Source organism: Anomaloglossus baeobatrachus, chromosome 5 (assembly GCF_048569485.1).
Source record: "Anomaloglossus baeobatrachus isolate aAnoBae1 chromosome 5, aAnoBae1.hap1, whole genome shotgun sequence".
NCBI lineage: Eukaryota > Metazoa > Chordata > Amphibia > Anura > Aromobatidae > Anomaloglossus > Anomaloglossus baeobatrachus.
In genome coordinates, this window is record NC_134357.1 from 395,397,475 (window position 1) to 395,420,377 (window position 22,903).

The window sequence follows — 22,903 nt, forward strand, 5'->3', positions numbered from 1 at the left end:
GCGAGCTCCTCCTCATTTTGTCCAGCAGTGCCAGGTTGTGCGATGTCCTCTGCAGAGCTGTTCTCTGGCGTCTGGCTCCTGGAGGACTCGTGGACAACCTCCTCATCGTCTCTGGCCTTAGCATCGGCCATTCCTTTGGCTTTGCTCCTGGTGCTCTCAGCCATTGTTGCAGACTTTGGTCACTGACACAGAACTGACACCTGATGTGCCCACACACCTTACAGTATCTGCACTCTGACACTCTAGTGTTGAGCTAGTCTGAAGACCCCAGCAGCCACAGCTGCTGCAGGCAGTCTTTAGTGTCTGGGAGTATGGGTCTCACACTCACACACACTATTATCTCGATCCCACCGCTATGCCACCAATATGTCACGAACCACCGGGGGGGTCACTCAGAAATCCCTCGCGCTGGCTACCAGTACGTCACAATCGGGGGGTAACAAGTGGGGGTCACCCCTCCTTTATACCTCCCGACCGACAGACAGAGCACGTGACGCGCTCTCTAGCGCCCCTCTTATAGTCAGGCCAATTATGGAATTGCCCGACAATAAGCAAGGAGGCCGCTATACTACTTATGCCGATTATTGAAGGGTCCCCGGTGAGAGTAGGGTATATATTCCCCCGACCTCCGCGGGCGGAATATATAAAACCTCCCCGAATCTCACTGGCCTCCCCACAATAATCCTTGGCACAACTCGCTGCCACCAACCGCTTCACGGTAACTATTAGCCGAACACACAGACGTGGGATTCAAGATCGAGATAACAGAACAGCCCAAGATTAATTATATAATTTAATCGGCCTAAAGCCACACTAGAAACTACAATATATACAATAGGGAATCTACAGAATATACATATGTCAGAGTACAGTCACAATCAAAGCATGGGTTACAAACAGGCATACACAGTTCCAGCAGTTACCTTGTGCGTCTGGCCACAGGGGGGCGCTGTAGACCAGGTTTCCAGGAACTCCCTCACAGGTCTTTCCCAACCAGGCCCCCGAGCAAAAGAACACTGGAAAATGGCCGAAGTAGGGTTATCAACCTGGGCAAATCCAGGTCCCCTCCTACCTTAGTGACCTCAGAGGGAGCACTGCTCCACCCCTGGCTGGAGTTATGGACAAAATCCACAACATGGAATATGGCCATAACTTGGCCTGGGAGCGTCGTAGGCGGACGCCGACGCTCTCATTGTGACAGCTATGAATTTAGCTACAGAACGAGAGGACTCATGACTTGTCTACTAGTTCCCCATTGGCTGATATCACGCCTGGGGTATTTCCCCAGGTCCTGCTCCCATAAAAAGGGTGTGCCAGCATCGTCCGCATGCGGAGACACCATTTTTATGGTTGCCATATTTATCGGAAATATGGCTTGCGAGATATGAACCATTTTTTACTGGAGTCGTCCTGTCTGGATACTTCCAAGCTTGCTAACTAGATAGCAGCCCCTACTACAGGGTCACGGCAGGGAGTCATCCTGTGTCCATTGTTCCCACATCACCTAATCTCCATATCACAGGAGATGGCCATGGGATGTGTTGCTAGGATGTGACACCTTCACAGATGCTGGACATCTGAGAACAAGAAGGGAGGGGGCACTGCCATGGAGTGATGAGAGCGATTATGACTGGAAGTCATAATTCATCTTCATATCCCAGGGTTTGCCTCACACTCATTATAAAGTATTTGAACTGATCACGTCCTCTGACCCCTCCACAAACATTGAACAGGCAATAGTACCGTGTGCATCATGTTTGCTGGGCATATCTGCAGTTCTGGGCCCTGGTAAAGTTAGGTGCTAACATCTCTGCTTTAATAGTAAAAGTTGCCTGTGTTCCTAGAAATGGATACAGCTGCAAATTGACAGGTGGAGGCGACTCAAGGACTGTACAGGGGGTTTGGGGGGCCAAGCTTTTATGTATTATAGACCCAGAAGACTTTATAGAGAAGGTGTGATGCAGATTTCTGGAATTTATTTCTATCACTTCCTGAACTGGCAGGTGATGGTGCAGGAAACAGTGGAGGGATAGAGGTCAGGTATCTGTACTATGATTATCTGTATATGGGTCTGAGAACACGTAGGATGCTATGTGCACCCAGATGTGTAACACAGGAGGGGACACACAGATGTCACCCATTAATATAGCTGCAGAAATGGATCTAGGATGCTAGATATTCCTGCTGGATTTGAAGGGGTTGTCCACAAGTCAACCTCTTAATAGCTCCACAGCCTACTGGGAAATATATTAGTGTTCCCTGGTGGTCAGGTGGCACAATATTACCTTACCGCTGCAGCAGACGTCTGCTCTGATGACATACTGTTGGTTGATCAGTGGCCACGGAGGGTAGCGATCACGTGACGTAATGTCTTGTGAATGCTGGAGACACATGACATAATGTCTTGTGACCGCTGGAGACATATCACTGTGGTTGGAGGATTAGTAGCGGTTTGGAAGGTACAGTGGGGGAAAAAAAAAAAAAAGTATTGTCAGTCACCAATTGTGCAAGTTCTCCCATGTAAAAAGATGAGGCCTGTAATTGACATCATAAGTAGACCATAACTATGAAAGACAAAATGAGAAAACAAATCCAGAAAATCACCTTATCTGATTTGGCAAGATTTTTTTTTTCAAATTATGGTGGAAAATAAGTAATCACCTAAAAAACATGCAAGATTTCTGGCCCTCACAGACCTGTAACTTCTTCTTTAGGAGGCTCCTATGTCCTCCACTCATTACCTGTAGTAATGACACCAGTTTGAACTTATTAGTATAAAAGACACCTGTCCACAACCTCAAACAGTCACACTCCAAACTCCACTATGGTGAAGACCAAAGCGCTGACAAAGGACACCAGAAACAAAACTTTAGCCCTGCACCAGGTTGGGAAGAGATGAATCTGCAATAGGCAAGCAGCTTGGTGTGATGAAATCAACTGTGGGAGCAATAATAAGAAAATGGAAGACATACAAGACCACTGAATCTCCCTTGATCTGAGGCTCCACGCAAGATCTCCACCAGTGGGGTCAAAATGATCATAAGAACGGTGAGAAAAAATCCCAGAACCACATGGGGGGGACATAGTGAATGACTTGCATAGAGCTGGGAACACCGTAACAAAGACTATCATCGGTAACACACTACGCCGCCAGGGACTCAGATCCTGCAGTGCTAGATGTGTCCCCCTGTTTAAGCCAGTACATGTCTGGGTCCGTCTGAAGATTGCTAGAGAGCATTTGGATTATCCAGTAGAGTATTAGGAGAATGTCATGTGGTCTGATGAAACCAAAGTAGAACTGTTTGGTAGAAATACAACTTGTTGTGTTTGAAGGAGACAGAATGCTGAGTTGCAGCCAAAGAACACCATACCTACTGTGAAGCATGGGGGTGGCAACATCATACTTTGGGGCTGTTTCTCTGCAAAGGGACCAGGATGACTGATCCATGTACATGAAAGAATGCATGGGCCGTGTATTGTGAGAATTGAGTGCAAACCACCTTCTATCAGCAAGGGCATTGAAGATGAAATGTGGCTGGGTCTTTCAGCATGATGATGATCCCAAGCACACCACCAGGACAATGAAGGAGTGGATTCGTAAGAAGCATACGAAGGTCCTGGAGTGGCCTAGCCAGTCTCCAGATCTCAACCCCATAGAAAACCTTTGGAGGGAGTTGAAAGTCTGTGTTGCCCAGCAACAGGCCCAAAACATCACTGCTCTAGAGGAGATCAGCATGGAGGAATGGGCCAACATATAACCAACAGTGTGTGCCAACCTTGTGAAGACTTACAGAAAACATTTGACCTCTGTCATTGCCAACAAAGGATATATAACAAAATATTGAGATGAACTTTTGTTATTGACTAAATACTTATTTTCCACCATAATTTGCAAAAATAATCTTGCCAAATCAGGGAAGGTGATTTTTTTTGGATTTGTTTTCTCATTTTGTCTTTCATAGCGGAGGTCTACCTATGTCAATTACAGGCCGACCTCATCTTTTTACGTGGGAGACCTTGCACCATTGGTGGCTGACTAAATACTTTTTTTTTCCCCACTTTAAAAATGAAGTGGTTTTATTTTATCATGGGCTGTGGAGCTATTAAATAGGTTGTCTAGGTTTAAGACAAGTCAGATGTCACTTTTTTTTTTTCAACCATGAAGGAACCATAAAAAAACCCCACATTTTTAAATTGTGCCCCCCTTTCTGTAGATATTTTTATATTTTGGACATAATTTTTTTAATGGGTCAAAGGTGGTAATGCTATAAATAGAACAGCAATTCGGACTGGCCTTGGGTTTTTTTTTGTTTACATTTTGCACCTCACCCCGCTTTTGGGGGAGCATTTGAACATATGAATACATTTTTTATTACTGATTTCCTATGTAACTGGAGCAGGTATATTGGCCCTAGTTACAGGGCTTATTATCCCTCCTGCCTGCAAAGCAGGGCTGACTGGTTCTCCTAGGACCCAGCAGCTCCTGCGCTCTCCCTACACCCAGCCATCACATGATCAGTGGGTCCAGAGGAGGAAGAGGGTCAGTGATCTGTTTGCTCACTGTTGTGTAGACAGTGATCAGAAAGGCAAACATGCTAAATTATGTGAGGCCTGTCTGGTATCTGATTCCCACAGCTGCACAATTTATTGCAAGATGCTTAAGGCCCAGTCACACACCGACTTACCAGTGATCCCGACAACGATACGTCTTGATAAGGATCGCTGGGAGGTTGCAGGTGAGATGTCACACAGTCAGACCTTACCAACGACTCAGTAACGATACAGGTCGCAGTAGCGACCTGTATAACGATCTCAGCAGTCACTGTGACCCTGTCATACAGTGTCAAACACAGCGATGTGTCCTGCCCAGCAGGACATTGCCTTTGAAGAAAATGGTCCGGACCTTTCTGCAACGACTAGCGATCTCACAGCAGGGGCCTGATCGCTGGTAGGTGTCACACATAACGAGATCGCTGGCGAGATCGTTGCTGCATCACAAACTGTAACTCGGCAACAATCTCGTTAGCGATCTTGTTGTGTGTGACTTGGCCTTTACTCTGCATTGACATTTTACAACGCCAGTGGAGAGTAATATGTGGACCACCCAGACATTTTATATTTTTATTTTAAATAAATGATGCCATAATCAATAATGTAATCAAAAATAAAATACATGACACTCTCCCTTTTTAAGGTCTATGGATGGTCCAGGAGTAGTTATAGGTTATGTTCACACAGGGCGTTTTTGCGAGGAAATTCCTTTTTTCGCGACTATAAGCTGCGGCCACCACCAGTGGGCTTTTATATACTGCATTTCAGAATACCCAGGCCACTGGGTAGAACGTAAAAAATACATTTATAATACTCGCCTAGGGGGCAGTCTGGTCTGATGTGTGTCACTGCTCTCCGGTCCAGCACACCTTCTCTGTAGCGGTCGCCGTCCTCCTTCTACCCAGCCCACTGTGGATGACTTGTTTTATGTCATCCACAGAGGCAAACATTGCGGTACTGCGCAGGCGCACTATGATCTGCCCAGCTGAGGGGAGATCGAAGTACTTTAATGCGCAGGCATGAGGAAAGGTTAAAGGCCACCCGCACATGCGCAGATCAAAATGCACCTGCGCAGAACCTCAATGACGGCATATGTGGATGACGTAGAGACATATGAGCCTCAGAAGAAGGAGGACTGAGATCGCCGCAGAGAGGAGGCGCCGGACCGGACCACCCCCCCCCAGATATTATAAATGTATTTTTCTACAATTTTTCACAGTGGCCTGGGCTCTTATATACAGTATTCTAAAATGCTGTATAAAAGGCCTCACTGGTGGTGGCTGCAGCTTATAATCGCCAAATCTGGTGACAGGTTCCTTTAAGAAGTACTTACCTTATTCCTACTTTCTTTGTCGCTCCATTGGGAGACCCAGACAATTGGGTGTATAGCTACTGCCTCCGGAGGCCACACAAAGTATTACACTTTAAAAAGTGTAACCCCTCCCCTCTGCCTATACACCCTCCCGTGCATCACGGGCCCATCAGTTTTATGCTTTCTGTTGAAGGAGGCACACATGCACACAAGCTCCACATTTTAGTCAGCAGCAGCTGCTGATTGTATCGGATGGAAGAAAAGAGGGCCCCCCACAGGGCCCCCGGCATGCTCCCTTCTCACCCCACTGAGTCGGCGGTGCTGTTAAGGTTGAGGTACCCATTGCGGGTACAGAGGCTGGAGCCCACATGCCGTTTTCCTTCCCCATCCCTTAGGGGCTCTGGGAGAAGTGGGATCCTAACCGGTCATCCAGGCACTGGGACCGGGCTCCATCCGCAGCCCCTGGGGGAATCTGACGGACAGGAGACTGGATATCATCAGGGACAGGGCCCTGCATCCATAAGGTACTCTGTGTCCCCTTAGGGACGGTACATGCAGCGCCTGTGTTACAGACGCCGCAGCGGCTCCTGTGTGGTTTGTGAGACCGGGACTACCGCGCCGACCGAGCCTGTTTGCCGGCCGCGCTTTTAACTTTAGTCCCCGGCTTTTGCAGCCTAGTACCATATACTCCCGCCCCCGGGCCTGCCAGTCAGGGGTAAGAGCGGGACGGCCGACTGGACGTCGGCAGTGAGGGCTGGAGCATGCTTTGGTATCCTTCTCCCCCCTCACTGAGCACTGTGGGGCACCAGATGCCCGCACTTTATTAGGCACTCCCACGGCTCCCTCCTCCCCTCAGAACGCTGGCATCTGCAGCTCTGGGAGTCCCAGGCAGGGAAACTGGTGGACACACCACCGCTTGGGGCGGTGGGTAAGCCACACCAGTTGTCAGGTGCTGAACCCCCTTGGGTGCCGTAGTGTATGTATATGTATGCATGTATGTATGTATGTATGTGTATATATGTGTGTGTATGTGTGTATAATATATATATATATATATATATAATATACATTTTCTCTATTCGGCAGTATTATTTGCTTTTGGCTATATCTCTAAGAGGAGACAACAGCATGTCGTCCGCAGAAAGCAAGGGTGCCAAGGCACAGGCTTATTTTGCAACCTGTACCTCTTGTGCGGCTATGTTACCTGCAGGTTCCACCTACCCTCATTGTGACAATGCTAGGCCCCTGTGGCACTCACTCAGCCGGAGCCTCCGGCACTGGTGGGACCCTCGGCTCAGGTGGTACCGCCGGTTTACACTGCACAGATGGAAGGGACAGAGTTTACAATTTTGACTGAGAAACTCTGAGTCGCTTCACATTCCATGGCTCAGTCTATGGACAGATGGTCTGCTAAGATACTAGAAGCTTGGCAGTCCAGACCGGTAACACAGGGCCAGGGCACTGTGAGTTCATCGTCCCCAGGCCCCTCTCGGTCGGTACAGCAAAGGGCTCCTGGGGTGGCACCCAGATCCCACGGTGAGAACTCCGACACGGACCGCAGCCTCAGACAGGCTAAGCGGGCTTGCTGGGAACCTTCTCCGGCTGCATCACGCGGTTCGGGGTCTCAGCATGTGGACCCTCTGGAGGATGAAGCGGAGGTCGCAGCTCAGGGCTCTGATCCTGACGTTGCTCTCAATCTGGATACACCTGAAGGGGACGCCATAGTAAATGACCTTATAACGTCCATCAACCAGGTGCTAGTCCTTCTCCCCCAACTCCACCTATAGAGGAGTCGGCTTCACAGTAGGAGAAACACCGGTTTAGGTTTCCCAAACGTACCCGGAGTGCGTTTTTCGATCACTCTAACTTCAGAGATGCTGTCCAGAAGCACAGAGCATTTCCGGACAAGCGCTTTACTAAGCGCCTTAAAGGGAACCTGTCATCAGAAATTTCGCCCAAAACCTAAAAGATTCCCCCTCTGCAGCTCCTGTGCTGCATTCTAGGAAGGTCCCTGTTATTATTGTGCCCCATGTGAGACCAAAATAAAGCCTTTATAAAGTTCTACCTTTTTGTATGCAGCTTCTGTAAATCCGTCACGGGGGCGGGCTCTCTGCCGTCCGTTATTCTGCCTCCTGGTCCTGTATGCCGCCCCCATCGCTCCTTTCCATATCTGATGCACCGCCCACTGCTCCAGCCATCCCCGCGCATGCCCAGTGCCAGTCTCACAGGACTGAGCAGTGTGACCGCTGGTGACGTGTGCGCAGGCAAGTGATTATGGACGGGACTGTGACTGTTATCAGCAAGTACCCGGCCATAATCTCTTGAGCGCGCAAACCTCACCAGCATTCACACTGAGCTCAGTGTAGATGCTAGACTGTATGGGCTGCTTCCAGGGATGACGTCCCTTTGTCATGTGATAGGGGCGTGTTCGAAATACTATCACGTGACAAAGGGACGTCATTCCTGGAAGCAGCCCATACAGTCTAGCATCTACACTGAGCTCAGTGTGACTGCTGGTGAGGTTTGCGCGCTCAAGAGATTATGGCCGGGTACTTGCTGATAACAGTCACAGCCCCGTCCATAATCACTTGCCTGCGCACACGTCACCAGCGGTCAAACTGCTCAGTCCTGTGAGACTGGCACTGGGCATGCGCGGGGATGGCTGGAGCAGTGGGCGGTGCATCAGATATGGAAAGGAGCGATGGGGGCGGCATACAGGACCAGGAGGCAGAATAACGGACGGCAGAGAGCCCGCCCCCGTGACGGATTTACAGAAGCTGCATACAAAAAGGTAGAACTTTATAAAGGCTTTATTTTGGTCTCACATGGGGCACAATAATAACAGGGACCTTCCTAGAATGCAGCACAGGAGCTGCAGAGGGGGAATCTTTTAGCTTTTGGGCGAAATTTCTGATGGCAGGTTCCCTTTAATGACACACGTTACCCTTTCCCCCCTGACGAAGTTAAGGGTTGGGCTCAGTGTCCCGAGGTGGATCCTCCAGTCTCCAGACTGGCGACTAGATCCGTAGTATTAGTGGCAGATGGTTCATCGCTCAAGGATGCCACTGACAGGCAAATAGAACTCATGATGAAATCCATCTATGAAGCCATAGGCGCGTCTTTTGCTCCGGCCTTCGCAGTCGAGTGGGCACTCCAAGCTATCTCAGCTTGTCTGTCTGAGACTAATGCGATCGCATGTACCTCTGCTCCGCAGGTTGTGTCTTTGACTTCTCAGGCGTCGGCTTTTTCGTCCTACGCCATGAACGCCGTCCTGGACTCTGCGAGCCGTACAGCGGTAGCGTCCGCCAATTCGGTGGCAGTCCGCAGGGCCATGTGGCTACGCGAATGGAAGGCAGACTCTGCTTCCAAGAAGTTCTTAACTGGTTTGCCATTTTCTGGCGACCGTTTGTTTGGCGAGCAATTGGATGAAAAACCGATGGGTGAGAGACATTCCGTCTCACGGTTACAGGATAGAGCTCAGCTCTCGTCCTCCGACTCGTTTCTGCAGATGGAGTTGTGATCTCCGTTCCGCTTCAAGAACGTGGTCGCGGTCTTTACTCCAACTTGTTCGGGGTACCAAAAAAGGACGGATCATTCCGGTCCGTTTCCGGGCCTCATTCTGCTCAACAGACACGTGAGAACCTGACGGTTTCGGATGGAATCTCTCCGCTCAGTCATCGCTTCGATGTCCCAGGGAGTCTTCCTAGCCTCAATCGACATCAGGGATGCTTATCTCCATGTGCCGATTACACCAGAGCATCGACGCTCCCGGTGTTTCGCCATCCGGGTCGAACACTTTCAGCTCGTGACTCTGCCTTTCGGCCTGGTGACAGTCCCACGGGTCTTCACCAAGGTCATGGCATCAGTGGCGATGGGCCTACACTCTCAGGGACACTCGGTGATCCCTTTCTTAGACGATCTCCTAAGTCAAGGCACCCTCCCGGGTGGCATGTCAACACAGCCTGAACATTGTTTTGGAGACTCTCCAGAGGTTCGGGTGGATCATCAATTTCCCAAAGTAAAAATTGACACCGACCCAATTCACTGACTTACCTCGGGATGGAGTTCATTCTCTCTCAGAGATAGTGAAGCTACCGCTGGACAAACAGCGTTCGCTGCAGACAGGGGTGCACTTTCTCCTTCGGGCCCAGTCTCACCCCTTGAGGCGCCTCACGCGCTTCCTAGGGAAGATGGTGGCAGCAATGGAGGCAGTTCCCCTTGCGCAGTTTCATCTGCGTCCACTCCAATGGCACATTCTCCGCAAATGGGACAGGAGGTCGACGTCCCTAGACAGGAACGTCTCTTTCACTGGCAGACAAAACCTCTCCTCAGTGGTGGCTTCTTCCCACTTCTTGGTCGAAAGAAAAGTCCTTCCTGCTCCCATCCTGGGCTATGGTCACGACGGACGAGAGTTTGTCGGGTTGGACAGCGGTCTTCCTCCACCACAGGGCTCAGGGAACCTGGACTCTGACAGAGTTCTCCCTTCAGATCAATGTTCTGGAGATAAGGGCAGTGTAGCTAGCCCTAAAGTCGTTCCAGCGGTGGCTGGACGGCAGGCAGATCCGGATACAGTCGGACGACGCCACGGCGGTCGCGTACATCAACCACCAGCACAGAGCGCTGGCGGCGGACGCATCAGTTCAGGTCTGGTCGCAATTTCGACTGCCTTATGTATTTCCTCCTCTGGCGCTGCTGCCCAGAGTGTTACTCAAGATCGGGTCCGACTGCCGCCGCGCCATCCTCGTCGCTCCAGACTGGCCGAGGAGGTCGTGATACCTGGATCTGTGGCACCTCACGGTGGGTCGACCGTGGGCACTCCCGGACCGACCAGACTTGCTGACTCAAGGGCCATTTTCCATCTGAATTCTGCGGTCTTCAACCTGACTGGGTGGCCATTGAGTCCTGGCTCTTAGCGTTCTCAGAGTTATCTCTATCACGCCTTTCGCAGAAGGTGGTCTTCCTAGTGGCAGGCACATCACTTCGGAGAGTGTCTGAGCTAGCAGCGCTGTCGTGCAAGCCCCCTTCCTGGTTTTTCGCCAGGATGAAGTGGTTCTGCGTCCGGTCCCGGAATTCCTACTTAAGGTGGTATCCTCTTTTTCTTCTCAATCAGGATATCTCCTTACCTTCTTTTGGCTCTCATCCAGTTCACAATTGTGAAAAGGATTGCACTTGTTAGATCTCGGGAGAGCACTCCGGCTCTTCTTTTCACACACTGCGCCCCCGCGCCGTTCTGATGCGCTCTTTGTCCTGGTCACTGGCCAGCGTAAGGGGTCGCAGGCTTCCAAGTCAACCTTGGCTCGGTGGATCAAGGAACTGACCCTTGAAGCCTACCGTTCTTCTGGGCTTCCGATTCCTTTAGAGCTGAAAGCCCATTCTACCAGAGCCGCAGAGGCATCCTGGGCATTGCGTCACCAGGCTACGGCTCAGCAGGTGTGTCAGCACTACCTGATCGAGTCTGCACACTTTCACGAAACACTATCAGGTTCATGCCTATGCTGTGGCAGATGCCAGCCTAGGTAGGCGAGTCCTTCAGGAGGCGGTTGCTCACCTGTAAGAGAGGGCCGTTTTTTCGGCTCTTTTTATCGAGGTATTCTTTTACCCACCCAGGGACTGCTTTTGGACATCCCAATTGTCTGGGTCTCCCAATGGAGCGACAAAGAAGGGAATTTTGTTTACTTACCGTAAATTCCTTTTCTTCTAGCTCCTATTGGGAGACCCAGCACCCGCCCCTGTTCCCTTCGGGCTGTTGTTCTTTTGTGTACACATGTTGTTCATGTTGAAGGGTTCTTTTGGTTCATGGTTTCAGTTCTCCGAACATCCTTCGGATTGAATTTACCTTAGACCAATTTATAAGTTCCTCCTTCCTGCTTTGGCACCAAAACTGATGGGCCCGTGATGCACGGGAGGGTGTATAGGCAGAGGGGAGGGGTTACACTTTTTAAAGTGTAATACTTTGTGTGGCCTCCGGAGGCAGTAGCTATACACCCAATTGTCTGGGTCTCCCAATAGGAGCTAGAAGAAAAGGAATTTACGGTAAGTAAACAAAATTCCCTTCTTCCCGTTCTCTCTAGAGTCTCTAGCAGTCCTGAGATGATTGCAGGCATTCTTTGTGTCTTTGTTTTTACCCTTATCTGTAGAGGAGGAGCTTTACTACTTATATCATGTAGCTGAAGTGCAGCACAGATTCATCTCAACTAAAAGCCGAGATTCTTTGGTCAGGAATAGAACAGACATTTATAGGACATGTGATATCTTTCCCAAATTCTTATGAAAAAATATTCATCATATAGTGCGTTGAATTGTACCCAATTTATTATATATTTTAGGAGTTGGGGTCTGTCCATATTATACAGACTCCACCAACTCCCCGACTCCACAGCCTTGCCCTTGTCACCAATATCCTGAGGCAGGGCGTGTTGGCTGCTACACTGTTTTGTTTGACACCCTTATTATTATTATTATTATTATTATTATTATTATTATTATTATTATTATTATTATTATTGTTTATTTATAGAGCACCATTGATTCCATGGTGCTGTACATGAGGGGGTTTCATACAGAATACATATACACGTTACAATAGACAGACTATCACAGAGGGAAGAGGGCCCTGCCCTTGCGGGCTTACATCCTAAAGGATTTTGGGGAGGAGACAGTAGGTGGGGTGTAGGTTGGGCGGCAGCTCTGCACGGTGGTGGGGCGGCAGCTCTGCACGGTGGTGGGGCGGCAGCTCTGCACGGTGGTGGGGCGGCAGCTCTGCACGGTGGTGGGGCGGCAGCTCTGCACGGTGGTGGGGCGGCAGCTCTGCACGGTGGTGGGGCGGCAGCTCTGCACGGTGGTGGGGCGGCAGCTCTGCACGGTGGTGGGGCGGCAGCTCTGCACGGTGGTGGGGCGGCAGCTCTGCACGGTGGTGGGGCGGCAGCTCTGCACGGTGGTGGGGCGGCAGCTCTGCACGGTGGTGGGGCGGCAGCTCCGCACGGTGGTGGGGCGGCAGCTCCGCACGGTGGTGGGGCGGCAGCTCCGCACGGTGGTGGGGCGGCAGCTCCGCACGGTGGTGGGGCAGCGAGGTCATTGTAGATTATAGGCATTTCTGAACAGATGAGTTTTCAGGGTCCGTTTGAAGTTTGCAAGTGTAGTAGATAGTCTGACGTGTTGAGGCAGCGAGTTCCAGGAGACTGGGGATGCTCGGGAGAAGTCTTGGAGTCGGTTACATGAGGAGCGAATGAGAGAGGAGGAGAGAAGGAGATCTTGGGAGGACCTGAGGTTACGTTTTGGAGTGTAGCGAGAGATTAGTTCAGAGATATATGGAGGAGACAGATTATGGATAGCTTTGTAGCTATCCCTTACCTCTGATAGACTGTAGTGATGGCAGTCCGGCTCTTTTTGGCGGTCCGATTCCCATGGCTCCGCTCACCAAAAAGAGCCGGATCATTCGGATCGTTCTTGGCTCCCTATTAAATATGTTAACCCCAGGTGAACACCCATTTAAAATTATAGTAACGCTGATGAAACCCCGCCCACCTGCAGCTAAACCCCGCCCACTTACAAGTGACAGGATACATTGAGTGGGCGGGGTTTAGCCACGGGTGGGCGGGGTTTCCGCGGCGAAAAAAAGCCGTTTAGAGCTTTTAGTGACACATCACTAATAGACTGCAAAGGTGGCTGGGAACAGACAAGTAGTTATTAAAAGTTGTTTACAAGCACTTCACAAATTAAACCATTGACCAACATGAGGCAACAGATCTGTCACTTTTTGTGTTTCCCATGAAATAATTCTGGAACAACTTTCACCAGTACTCTGTGGTGCCGTTCCTCTGTCATTCCCCCTGGAAATGTATCCATAAATTACCCTCACCTTTCCACTGTACATAGTCTAATGTGCTCAGATCTGATTGTACATTGTGATTGTATCCTGGCATGTGCCCATTGAAAAAGAGGAATGGCAGCACCCAGCTGTGTGTCAATTTATATATTTCCAGGAGGATTAACAGAATGTAGAAGAGATGCTCCAGTGCTCTTTTATGGATTGTTTATTCTCCAAATATACATGTTACGAGAGCTAGTCCACATTATACCTCTTACTTTGATCAAAGCTTTACCGAATTGATGCAGCTCCATATGGGTGACCCCTCTAAATGCCCTGCCTGCCCTAACAGGACATCTAATGTTATGTAGTATGACAATTATCGCTTTCCTATATTTCACTGATAGTGCTGGGCAGACGTGGACTGTAAGGCCGGGGCCACACGGGGCACTACTGCGATGCTCGCATGACACTCAGCTCGCGCTGGCAGCACAGCAGGAGCCGAGTGTCGTGCTAGTATCCTTCCGACTGAGGTCCGACTGTGCGAGAGGATCTCAGCTGTGGGGGGGCGGACCGGCACTCAGGAGGGGCGGGCCGGAGCTGCGGAGGGGAGGGAGGGATTTCTATCCCTCTCTCCTCCGTTGCCGGCTATTGCCATTCTCGCACTGCACTCGCACCGATTTTCGCGCTGTGTGCCTTAGGCCTAAAAGTCCAGATCCACACAGTTTCAAACTTACCCAAGGCCCAGACCCTGTCTGCGGGTCACTATTGTACAGTAAAAATAAATAAAACAATTGGCGTGGGGTCCCCTAATATTATGATACCCAGTACAGATAAAGCATACGGCTGTATGCTGCACCTCCCAGATGTGCACTTAACTTGCCTGTGTATCAAAATAAGAGGAACTGTATGTGTTTTTTTTAAATATTATTATTTAAATAATTTGAACAACGTGCAGTCCCCCCATTTGATACCCCTGCCAGTCTAAAAATAGCATGCAGCCGCCCAGAATTGTCACATACATTAGGTGCGACAATCCCAGCACTTTACCCGACTTCGTGATTGCCCCGGTGCGGTGGCAGTCCGGATGATAAGATGTTAATCGCAGCTCACAGCTGTCACTAAGCCCTAGATTAATAAAGGAAGTCCTCTGTGAGACTTCCCCCCCCCCCCCCCCCCTAATAACTAATCTGTAAGTGAAAGTAAACAAAAAATCCTTTATTTGAAATAAAATACAATACAAATCACACTTTCACCACTTTGTTAATTCCAACGACTAATGATGAGCAAATTTCAAAATACTCTCATTCGCAATTCTCGTAATGAGTACTGTCCAATACTTGGCGTATGTATTCCGAATAGTGTGTGCAATGTAAGTCCATGGGGAATACTCGCAACGTAACGAGTAACCCGAATGACGCTCAATTCGTGCGAGTAGCGAATAATGCGGCATTCGGGTTACACGTTACATTGCGAGTATTCCCTACTGCACACACTATTTGGAATGCATACGCAAGTATTAGACAGTACCGTGTTTCCCTGAAAATAAGACATCCCCCGAAAATAAGACATCCCAGGAGTTTTCAGGGAAGCTTTAATTTAAGACATCCCCTGAAAATAAGACATAGCTGCGGTCAATAATGAAGTGTCATGCAGCGGTGAAAGAGTTAAAGACACTGCATGACACTTCATTATAGGCAGCAGCCATCCCCAGAAGAGAGAAGACAGAAGAAAGAAGACCCCCGATCATACTCACCAGGAGCAGACCCGGAGCAGGTGAGCGCATCAAGGTCCTGCGGCGGCAGAACAAACACACACACACACACACACACACACATCAGATCGCATCCACACACTCACAACATCCAGTGATATCGCTTGCTTCTCGGCGGCGATACTGTGCGTGCAGTGACCTTCCAGGACCTGCCGGAGGATCACATGGCCGAAAGCATGTTGTATCTCCGGATGTTGTGAGTGTGTGAGCGCATATGTGCGATATCGTCAGTGTGTGTGCGCGTGTATGCGATCGGATGTGTGCGTGTATGCTGTCTGATGTGTGTGTATGCGATCAGATCTGTGAGTGTCGACAGAAGGCAGAGGAGCGCGGCGTGCAGCACAGCTGCTAGGACCGCCCACCGGAGGGCACAGGGAGAAGTGGGGTGTGTGTGTGTGTGTGTGTCTGTGTGTGTGTATGTATGTATGCGATCAGATGTGTGCGTGTATACTGTCTGATGTGTGACTGTGTGTGAACGTAAGCGATCGGGTCTGTGAGTGTCGGCAGGAGGCAGAGGAGCACGGCGTGCAGCACAGCTGCTGGGATCGTGGGGTGGGTGTGTGTGAGTGAGTGTGATCTGGTGTGAGTGAGTGTGATGTGATGTGTGTGTGAGATCTGATGTCAGCCAGACGCAGGGGAGGCATGTAGCGTACCAGATGGGAGATCACAGAAGGATCTGGCAGCCATACAGACACCCTGGGCTGGTAAGTATGACGATCCAGGGATGGGGGGCGGTCTGCTTTTTGTGGGGGGTAAACTTACCCCCAACCATGTCTCCTCGAGAATAAGACACCCCCTGAAAATAAGACATTTTGTTTTTCAGGAACATTTTGTTTTGTTTTTCAGTGCTTTTTTCATGGCAAAAAAAAAATAAGACTGTCTTATTTTCGGGGAAACAGGGTACTCGTTAAGCATATCACGAATCTGAGTATTTCCAAACTCGCTCATCATTATCCATGACGATTCCAGCTCTGCTACATTTTAAGTTTGAAGTTAGAGCGTGTGATCATGGAATATTACCACCCGCTGTGGACTTCAGGTAGAGACTGAGCCTCAGCGGTCAGTGGTGACCTGACTCAGGTAAGTTTCGGGCACAGCTGGAGGTTCCCACAGTCCTCCACCTGTGACCGTAGCTAACCTGACCTCAGGATGGACGAGGAAAGCAGTGCATATGCAATGAAGGTAATGAGTGGCGAGGAAGCAGTTACAGCTGCGCTGGAGCCCGTTTTCTCCTATCCCGTCTACCCCCATTTTCAATTGCCATATTTTGGTCCCTATAAACTTACATGGTGACCGGTGTCTGGCCAGTTATTTGGGATGAATTCCGGGCCTGAACCGTATTTATTTTTTTTAATCCGGTTAGGTCCACCAGTCCAGATTATCTGTGAGTCTGCCCATCACTATTCGCTGATGAACGTCTTTCAAACATCTTTAATTGCAATTATAGAGAAATCTTGAGATGAGAAGCTGACGCTGAAGGAACTTGTGGAGAGGGAATTCTTTCTAATTTCTCTTCTCTGTACAGTGCTGTTCCTCCTAGGGCATGGGCTCTACAGTGTTAAAAGGGATTTTCTGGGACCTTTAGTATAGATATCCTATCCCTATGGGGATGTTCTCACCCACAAAGGTCTCCACAATGGGGCACCCCCCTACATCTCCGCCCTAATCTCTATCACCCTACCCATTCTCTATGCTCTGCAAATGACACTCGACTAACATCCACACTAATCCGAACCTCTTACTTCCAGATCCAAGACTTCTCCTGAGCTGCACCAATCCTCTTGAATGCTCTACCCCAAGAAGCTTGGACAAATCACAACTTACTCAGCTTCAGACGTTCCCTATAAACACATCTTTTTGGGGCGGCCTATCACACTTCCTAGCCAAATGAAATTCACATAGTCCCTCAACAACTTCTCAGAACATAACTCCCCGTCAAACTCCATGGCACCCAAATACATCTCAAAGTCTTGGTTGACTGGTTCAGGCAGCCTTTTATCTATCGTTCATTTCTTTGAGATGGCTGGATTGTGATTGTAAATTAGCACTTGTACCTTGTGTTCCCCCACCCTCCACACCTCAATGTAGATCGTATGCTCTCACGGGCAGGGTTGTCTTCTTTTTTCTTTAATTATTGAATTTTCTTTAACTGGTACTTGTTTGTATATGATCCTCCTGAATTGTAAAGCGCTGCGGAATATGTTGGCGCTATAGAAATAAAGATTAATTTATTGTTTCTTAAAATGGGTCAGTAAGCATTTGTATGTGCTTAGCATATAGAAATATCAACCTGTACAATACAGGTAACCCCTTATGTACTGGTACGTCATATGCCGGCTCCATGACTTAGATGGGGGCTCTCAGGCTGAGCGCACGTCTTTTTCGACATATCATGTCTGTGTTATTCAGCCATCATCTAAATGTAACAGCCACGGGTGCAGTGGAGCTCAGCCCACCATTGTTAACCTGTTAAACGCTGCTGTATGACAGTGGCTTTTATTCCAGCAGAGTATTGTTATACTATGCGCCCATCGGCACTGGTGATGCAATGGTTAGGCGCTGATGAATTGTCGTGATGGTCTGGGGTCTCCTGTAGCTGGTGGTCATAGAGCGTGATTTTTGCTATACATAGCAGTGTTGTGGTATTGCTGTATATAGCACAAGGAATGGGATGATCGCAGGTACAAGTCCTCTAGTAAATACGGTAGAAAGCGAAAATTAAAAAAAAAAAAAAATCACCTCCATTAAAAAGAAATAAAATACACATTTGGTATTGCTGCGTTCATAAAAGTCCAATCTATGAAAATAAAAACCAACACAATCAGTAAATGACGTAATATGAAAAAAAATTAGAAGCTCCTGAATTATTTTTTTTTTTTTCTTTTGGGCCACCACAACACTGCAATTAGTGCAATAGGCGATCAAAACATTGCTTGTTCCTCCAAAATGGTATTAATACACCGTATTTTTCAGACTATAAGACGCACCCTTGTTTTAGAGGAGGAAAAAATAGAAAGAAAAATTTAAAGTAAAAAAATGTGGTCATGACACACTGTTATGGGGGGTGGGTCTGCTGCAGACACTATTATGGAGGTAATAATATCCCCAAATTCTATACTCATATCCCCCATTCTGGGTCCCTTCCAGGTATATATGGCCCCCATCGTGGAATATGTATGATCCTCCAACGTGTGTGTGTGTGTATATGTATGTATATGTGATCCAACCCCATCCAGGTGTACAGTAATGCCTTTATATACTATATTATTTATTGCCTTACTTTTACAGATGTGATGCTCACCTAGCTTTCAGTTTGGTCCTGGCACTAGAAACAGTCTCCCATATCTCGAGGACCAGCAGTGATGTAATGAAGAGGCGGGCACTGTGCTGTTCTGTGCTGTTCTGGCCCACCCTTCTTCATTACATTACTGCAGGTCCTTGTCAGCTACGGGAGACTTTGTTTCTAGTGCAGAGGCAGGATCAAAGCAATGTGAGCACTCAGCACATGGACTGCGGCTGTGCTGTGATGGTATGCCGTGCTCTGGCCCGGACACTGCTGTGATCTGCACTTCCTCCGGGCCAGACATGACTGCAGCGGCACCCTGCTCCTGCCTCCTAAACAGCGGACACACAGTCTCCCCAGCCTCTGCAGGAAGCCGGTGTGTGGAGCTCCCACGTGTGACCTCTCTTTACATTTAACAAGTATTGATTCGCTGCTCCTCTCACCCTCTTCTAGTGACTGACTGAAGAGAGCGGAGAGAGGTGGGCCGGGAGCAGCTAATGAATATTCCTTTACTTTAAACAGCGGGCACACGTGGTTTCTCCAGCCGCCGGCTTCCGGCAGCTGCGACCCCCTCCCTGCCTCCTGTGATCGCACTCCACAGCCGCTCCCTCCCTACCCCGCAGGTACCCCCCCCTTTGACCCTTTGACATTTGGACTATAAGACGCACCCCATCGCCATATTCGAACCAACCTGGAGGTTCATATTGCAGGTAATTTTTACCATATAATGAACATTGTAAACAAAAAAATAAGTTAATAGCAAAATTGTGTTTTGTTTTTTTTTAATTTATGTTGCTCTTAGAATTTTTTTCCCACTTTGCACTTTACATCACATGATAAAGTGAATGGTATCATTCAAAAGTACAACTCGTCCCACAAAACAAGTACTCATATGGCTGTGTGGACCGCAGAATAAAAAATGCTATGGCTCCTGGAAGAAAGAGAGGAAAAAATAAAATGGGGAATTGGCTGGTCAGGGAAAGGTTAAAGGGAACCTGTCAGCAGAAATTTCGCCCAAAACCTAAAAGATTCCCCCTCTGCAGCTCCTGGGCTGCATTCTAGAAAGGTCCCTGTTATTATTGTGCCCCATGTGAGACCAAAATAAAGGCTTTATAAAGTGGTACCTTTTTGTATTCAGATACTGTAAATGTGACACGGGGGCGGGCTCTCTGGCATCCGTTATTCTGCCCCCTGGTCCTGTATGCCGCCCCCCCCATCGCTCCTTTCCATAGCTGATGCACCGCCCACTGCTCCAGCCATCCCCGCGCATGCCCAGTCCCAGTCTCACGGGACTGAGCAGTGTGACCGCTGGTGACGTGTGCGCAGGCAAGTGATTATGGGCGGGGCTGTGATAATCAGCAAGTACCCACCCATAATCTCGTGAGCGCGCAAACCTCACCAGCGGTCACACTGTGCTCAGGGTAGATGCTAGACTGTGTGGACTGCTTCCAGGGATGACGTCCCTTTTTGTCACGTGATAGGGGCGTGTTCAAAATACCATCACGTGACAAAAGGGACGTCATCCCTGGAAGCAGCCCATACAGTCTAGCACTACCCTGAGCACAGTGTGAGGTTTGCTGGTGAGGTTTGCGCGCTCACGAGATTATGGGCGGGTACTTGCTGATAACAATCACAGCCCTGCCCATAATCACTTGCCTGCGCACACGTCACCAGCGGTCACACTGCTCAGTCCCGTGAGACTGGCACTGGGCATGCGCGGGGATGGCTGGAGCAGTGGGCGGTGCATCAGCTATGGAAAGGAGCGATGGGGGGCGGCATACAGGACCAGGGGGCAGAATAACGGACGCCAGAGAGCCCGCCCCCGTATCACATTTACAGAATCTGAATACAAAAGGGTACCACTTTATAAAGCCTTTATTTTGGTCTCACATGGGGCACAATAATAACAGGGACCTTTCTAGAATGCAGCCCAGGAGCTGCAGAGGGGGAATCTTTTAGGTTTTGGGCGAAATTTCTGCTGACAGGTTCCCTTTAAATTCTCCTTCTCTGTGTGTCTCCACCACTGCATATGGAAACATCATGTCCTGTAACCAAAATGACTATGGCGCCCACCAGATCCTAGGGGGAGTGTGGGATCCCTGGAGGTCGGCATCGGTGTACAGGGCAGAGTCGGATAACATTAGAGTAATTATTTCCATTCCTATTATTCTTGTATATCTCCCCTTCATCCACAGTAGCCTGGTCTGAATATTAATGTGACTCTCATGCTTCTTCCATACAGGATTCGTGTGTCCCCACCCCATATAGGGGCTGGTTGCAGGAGTCCACAGTGAATCGGTAGTATTACTGGGAAAGATGCCTATCCCTCCACCACCCCCACCCCCACCAGGACCTCCGCCGCCTCCTACCTTCTCCCAGGTAAATGCATACAACAAATAATGTTTAGGACTAGTGATACTAGACAGTTTACTCTCTTCTTTGCTACTTCCATCATAAAACCTGTGTAGATCTATTGCAAATGGGTTCGTTGTTGGATTTATTCATAAGTTGGGTAGAGAAAGAGGCTGACGTGGTCTTTCTAAAGCTGAGTTCAGACACAGCGAAAATGCAATAGATGTTTCATCCAGGTTTACACCCAGCACATCAGCAAAGTGCATCAGAGTTTACCAAATATCTAGACACTGTAAACAAATTCCTGTGCTGAAATTGTCATGTGATGCAGCTTCTACGTTTGAGAAATGTCAATTCTTTCAGCAGACGTGTCTGTGGATTTTCCCTTTTGCAATGCATAGTAAGTCAGCAGCAAATTCCCATGTAATCCATGTAGATGGGCCGTAGATTGAAATGGGCTTGTCTTGTTCTGTGAACATACTGTAAGGGTGGGTTCACACTGTAATATACAGTTAGGTCCAGAAATATTTGGACAGTGACACAAGTTTTGTTATTTTAGCTGTTTACAAAAACATGTTCAGAAATACAATTATATATATATAATATGGGCTGAAAGTGCACACTCCCAGCTGCAATATGAGTTTTCACATCCAAATCAGAGAAAGGGTTTAGGAATCATAGCTCTGTAATGCATAGCCTCCTCTTTTTCAAGGGACCAAAAGTAATTGGACAAGGGACTCTAAGGGCTGCAATTAACTCTGAAGGCGTCTCCCTCGTTAACCTGTAATCAATGAAGTAGTTAAAAGGTCTGGGGTTGATTACAGGTGTGTGGTTTTGCATTTGGAAGCTGTTGGTGTGACCAGACAACATGCGGTCTAAGGAACTCTCAATTGAGGTGAAGCAGAACATCCTGAGGCTGAAAAAAAAGAAAAAATCCATCAGAGAGATAGCAGACATGCTTGGAGTAGCAAAATCAACAGTCGGGTACATTCTGAGAAAAAAGGAATTGACTGGTGAGCTTGGGAACTCAAAAAGGCCTGGGCGTCCACGGATGACAACAGTGGTGGATGATCGCCGCATACTTTCTTTGGTGAAGAAGAACCCGTTCACAACATCAACTGAAGTCCAGAACACTCTCGGTGAAAGAGGTGTATCTGTCTCTAAGTCAACAGTAAAGAGAAGACTCCATGAAAGTAAATACAAAGGGTTCACATCTAGATGCAAACCATTCATCAATTCCAAAAATAGACAGGCCAGAGTTAAATTTGCTGAAAAACACCTCATGAAGCCAGCTCAGTTCTGGAAAAGTATTCTATGGACAGATGAGACAAAGATCAACCTGTACCAGAATGATGGGAAGAAAAAAGTTTGGAGAAGAAAGGGAACGGCACATGATCCAAGGCACACCACATCCTCTGTAAAACATGGTGGAGGCAACGTGATGGCATGGGCATGCATGGCTTTCAATGGCACTGGGTCACTTGTGTTTATTGATAACATAACAGCAGACAAGAGTAGCCGGATGAATTCTGAAGTGTACCGGGATATACTTTCAGCCCAGATTCAGCCAAATGCCGCAAAGTTGATCGGACGGCGCTTCATAGTACAGATGGACAATGACCCAAAGCATACAGGCAAAGCTACCCAGGAGTTCATGAGTGCAAAAAAGTGGAACATTCTGCAATGGCCAAGTCAATCACCAGATCTTAACCCAATTGAGCATGCATTTCACTTGCTCAAATCCAGACTTAAGACGGAAAGACCCACAAACAAGCAAGACCTGAAGGCTGCGGCTGTAAAGGCCTGGCAAAGCATTAAGAAGGA

The 22,903-nt window shown here is 48.6% G+C and overlaps 1 protein-coding gene across 1 annotated transcript in view; it reads left to right on the forward strand.

Moving 5' to 3' along the window:
* The window catches only part of WIPF2 (WAS/WASL interacting protein family member 2), a 99,430-nt gene that overhangs the window by 12,727 nt on the left and 63,800 nt on the right, over positions 1-22,903 (forward strand). Inside the window, exon 2 of the mRNA XM_075350151.1 lies at positions 20,970-21,106. Within this exon, the coding sequence (XP_075206266.1) occupies positions 21,044-21,106 (63 nt within the window). The 5' untranslated portion in view covers positions 20,970-21,043. The remainder of the gene's footprint in view (positions 1-20,969; positions 21,107-22,903) is intronic.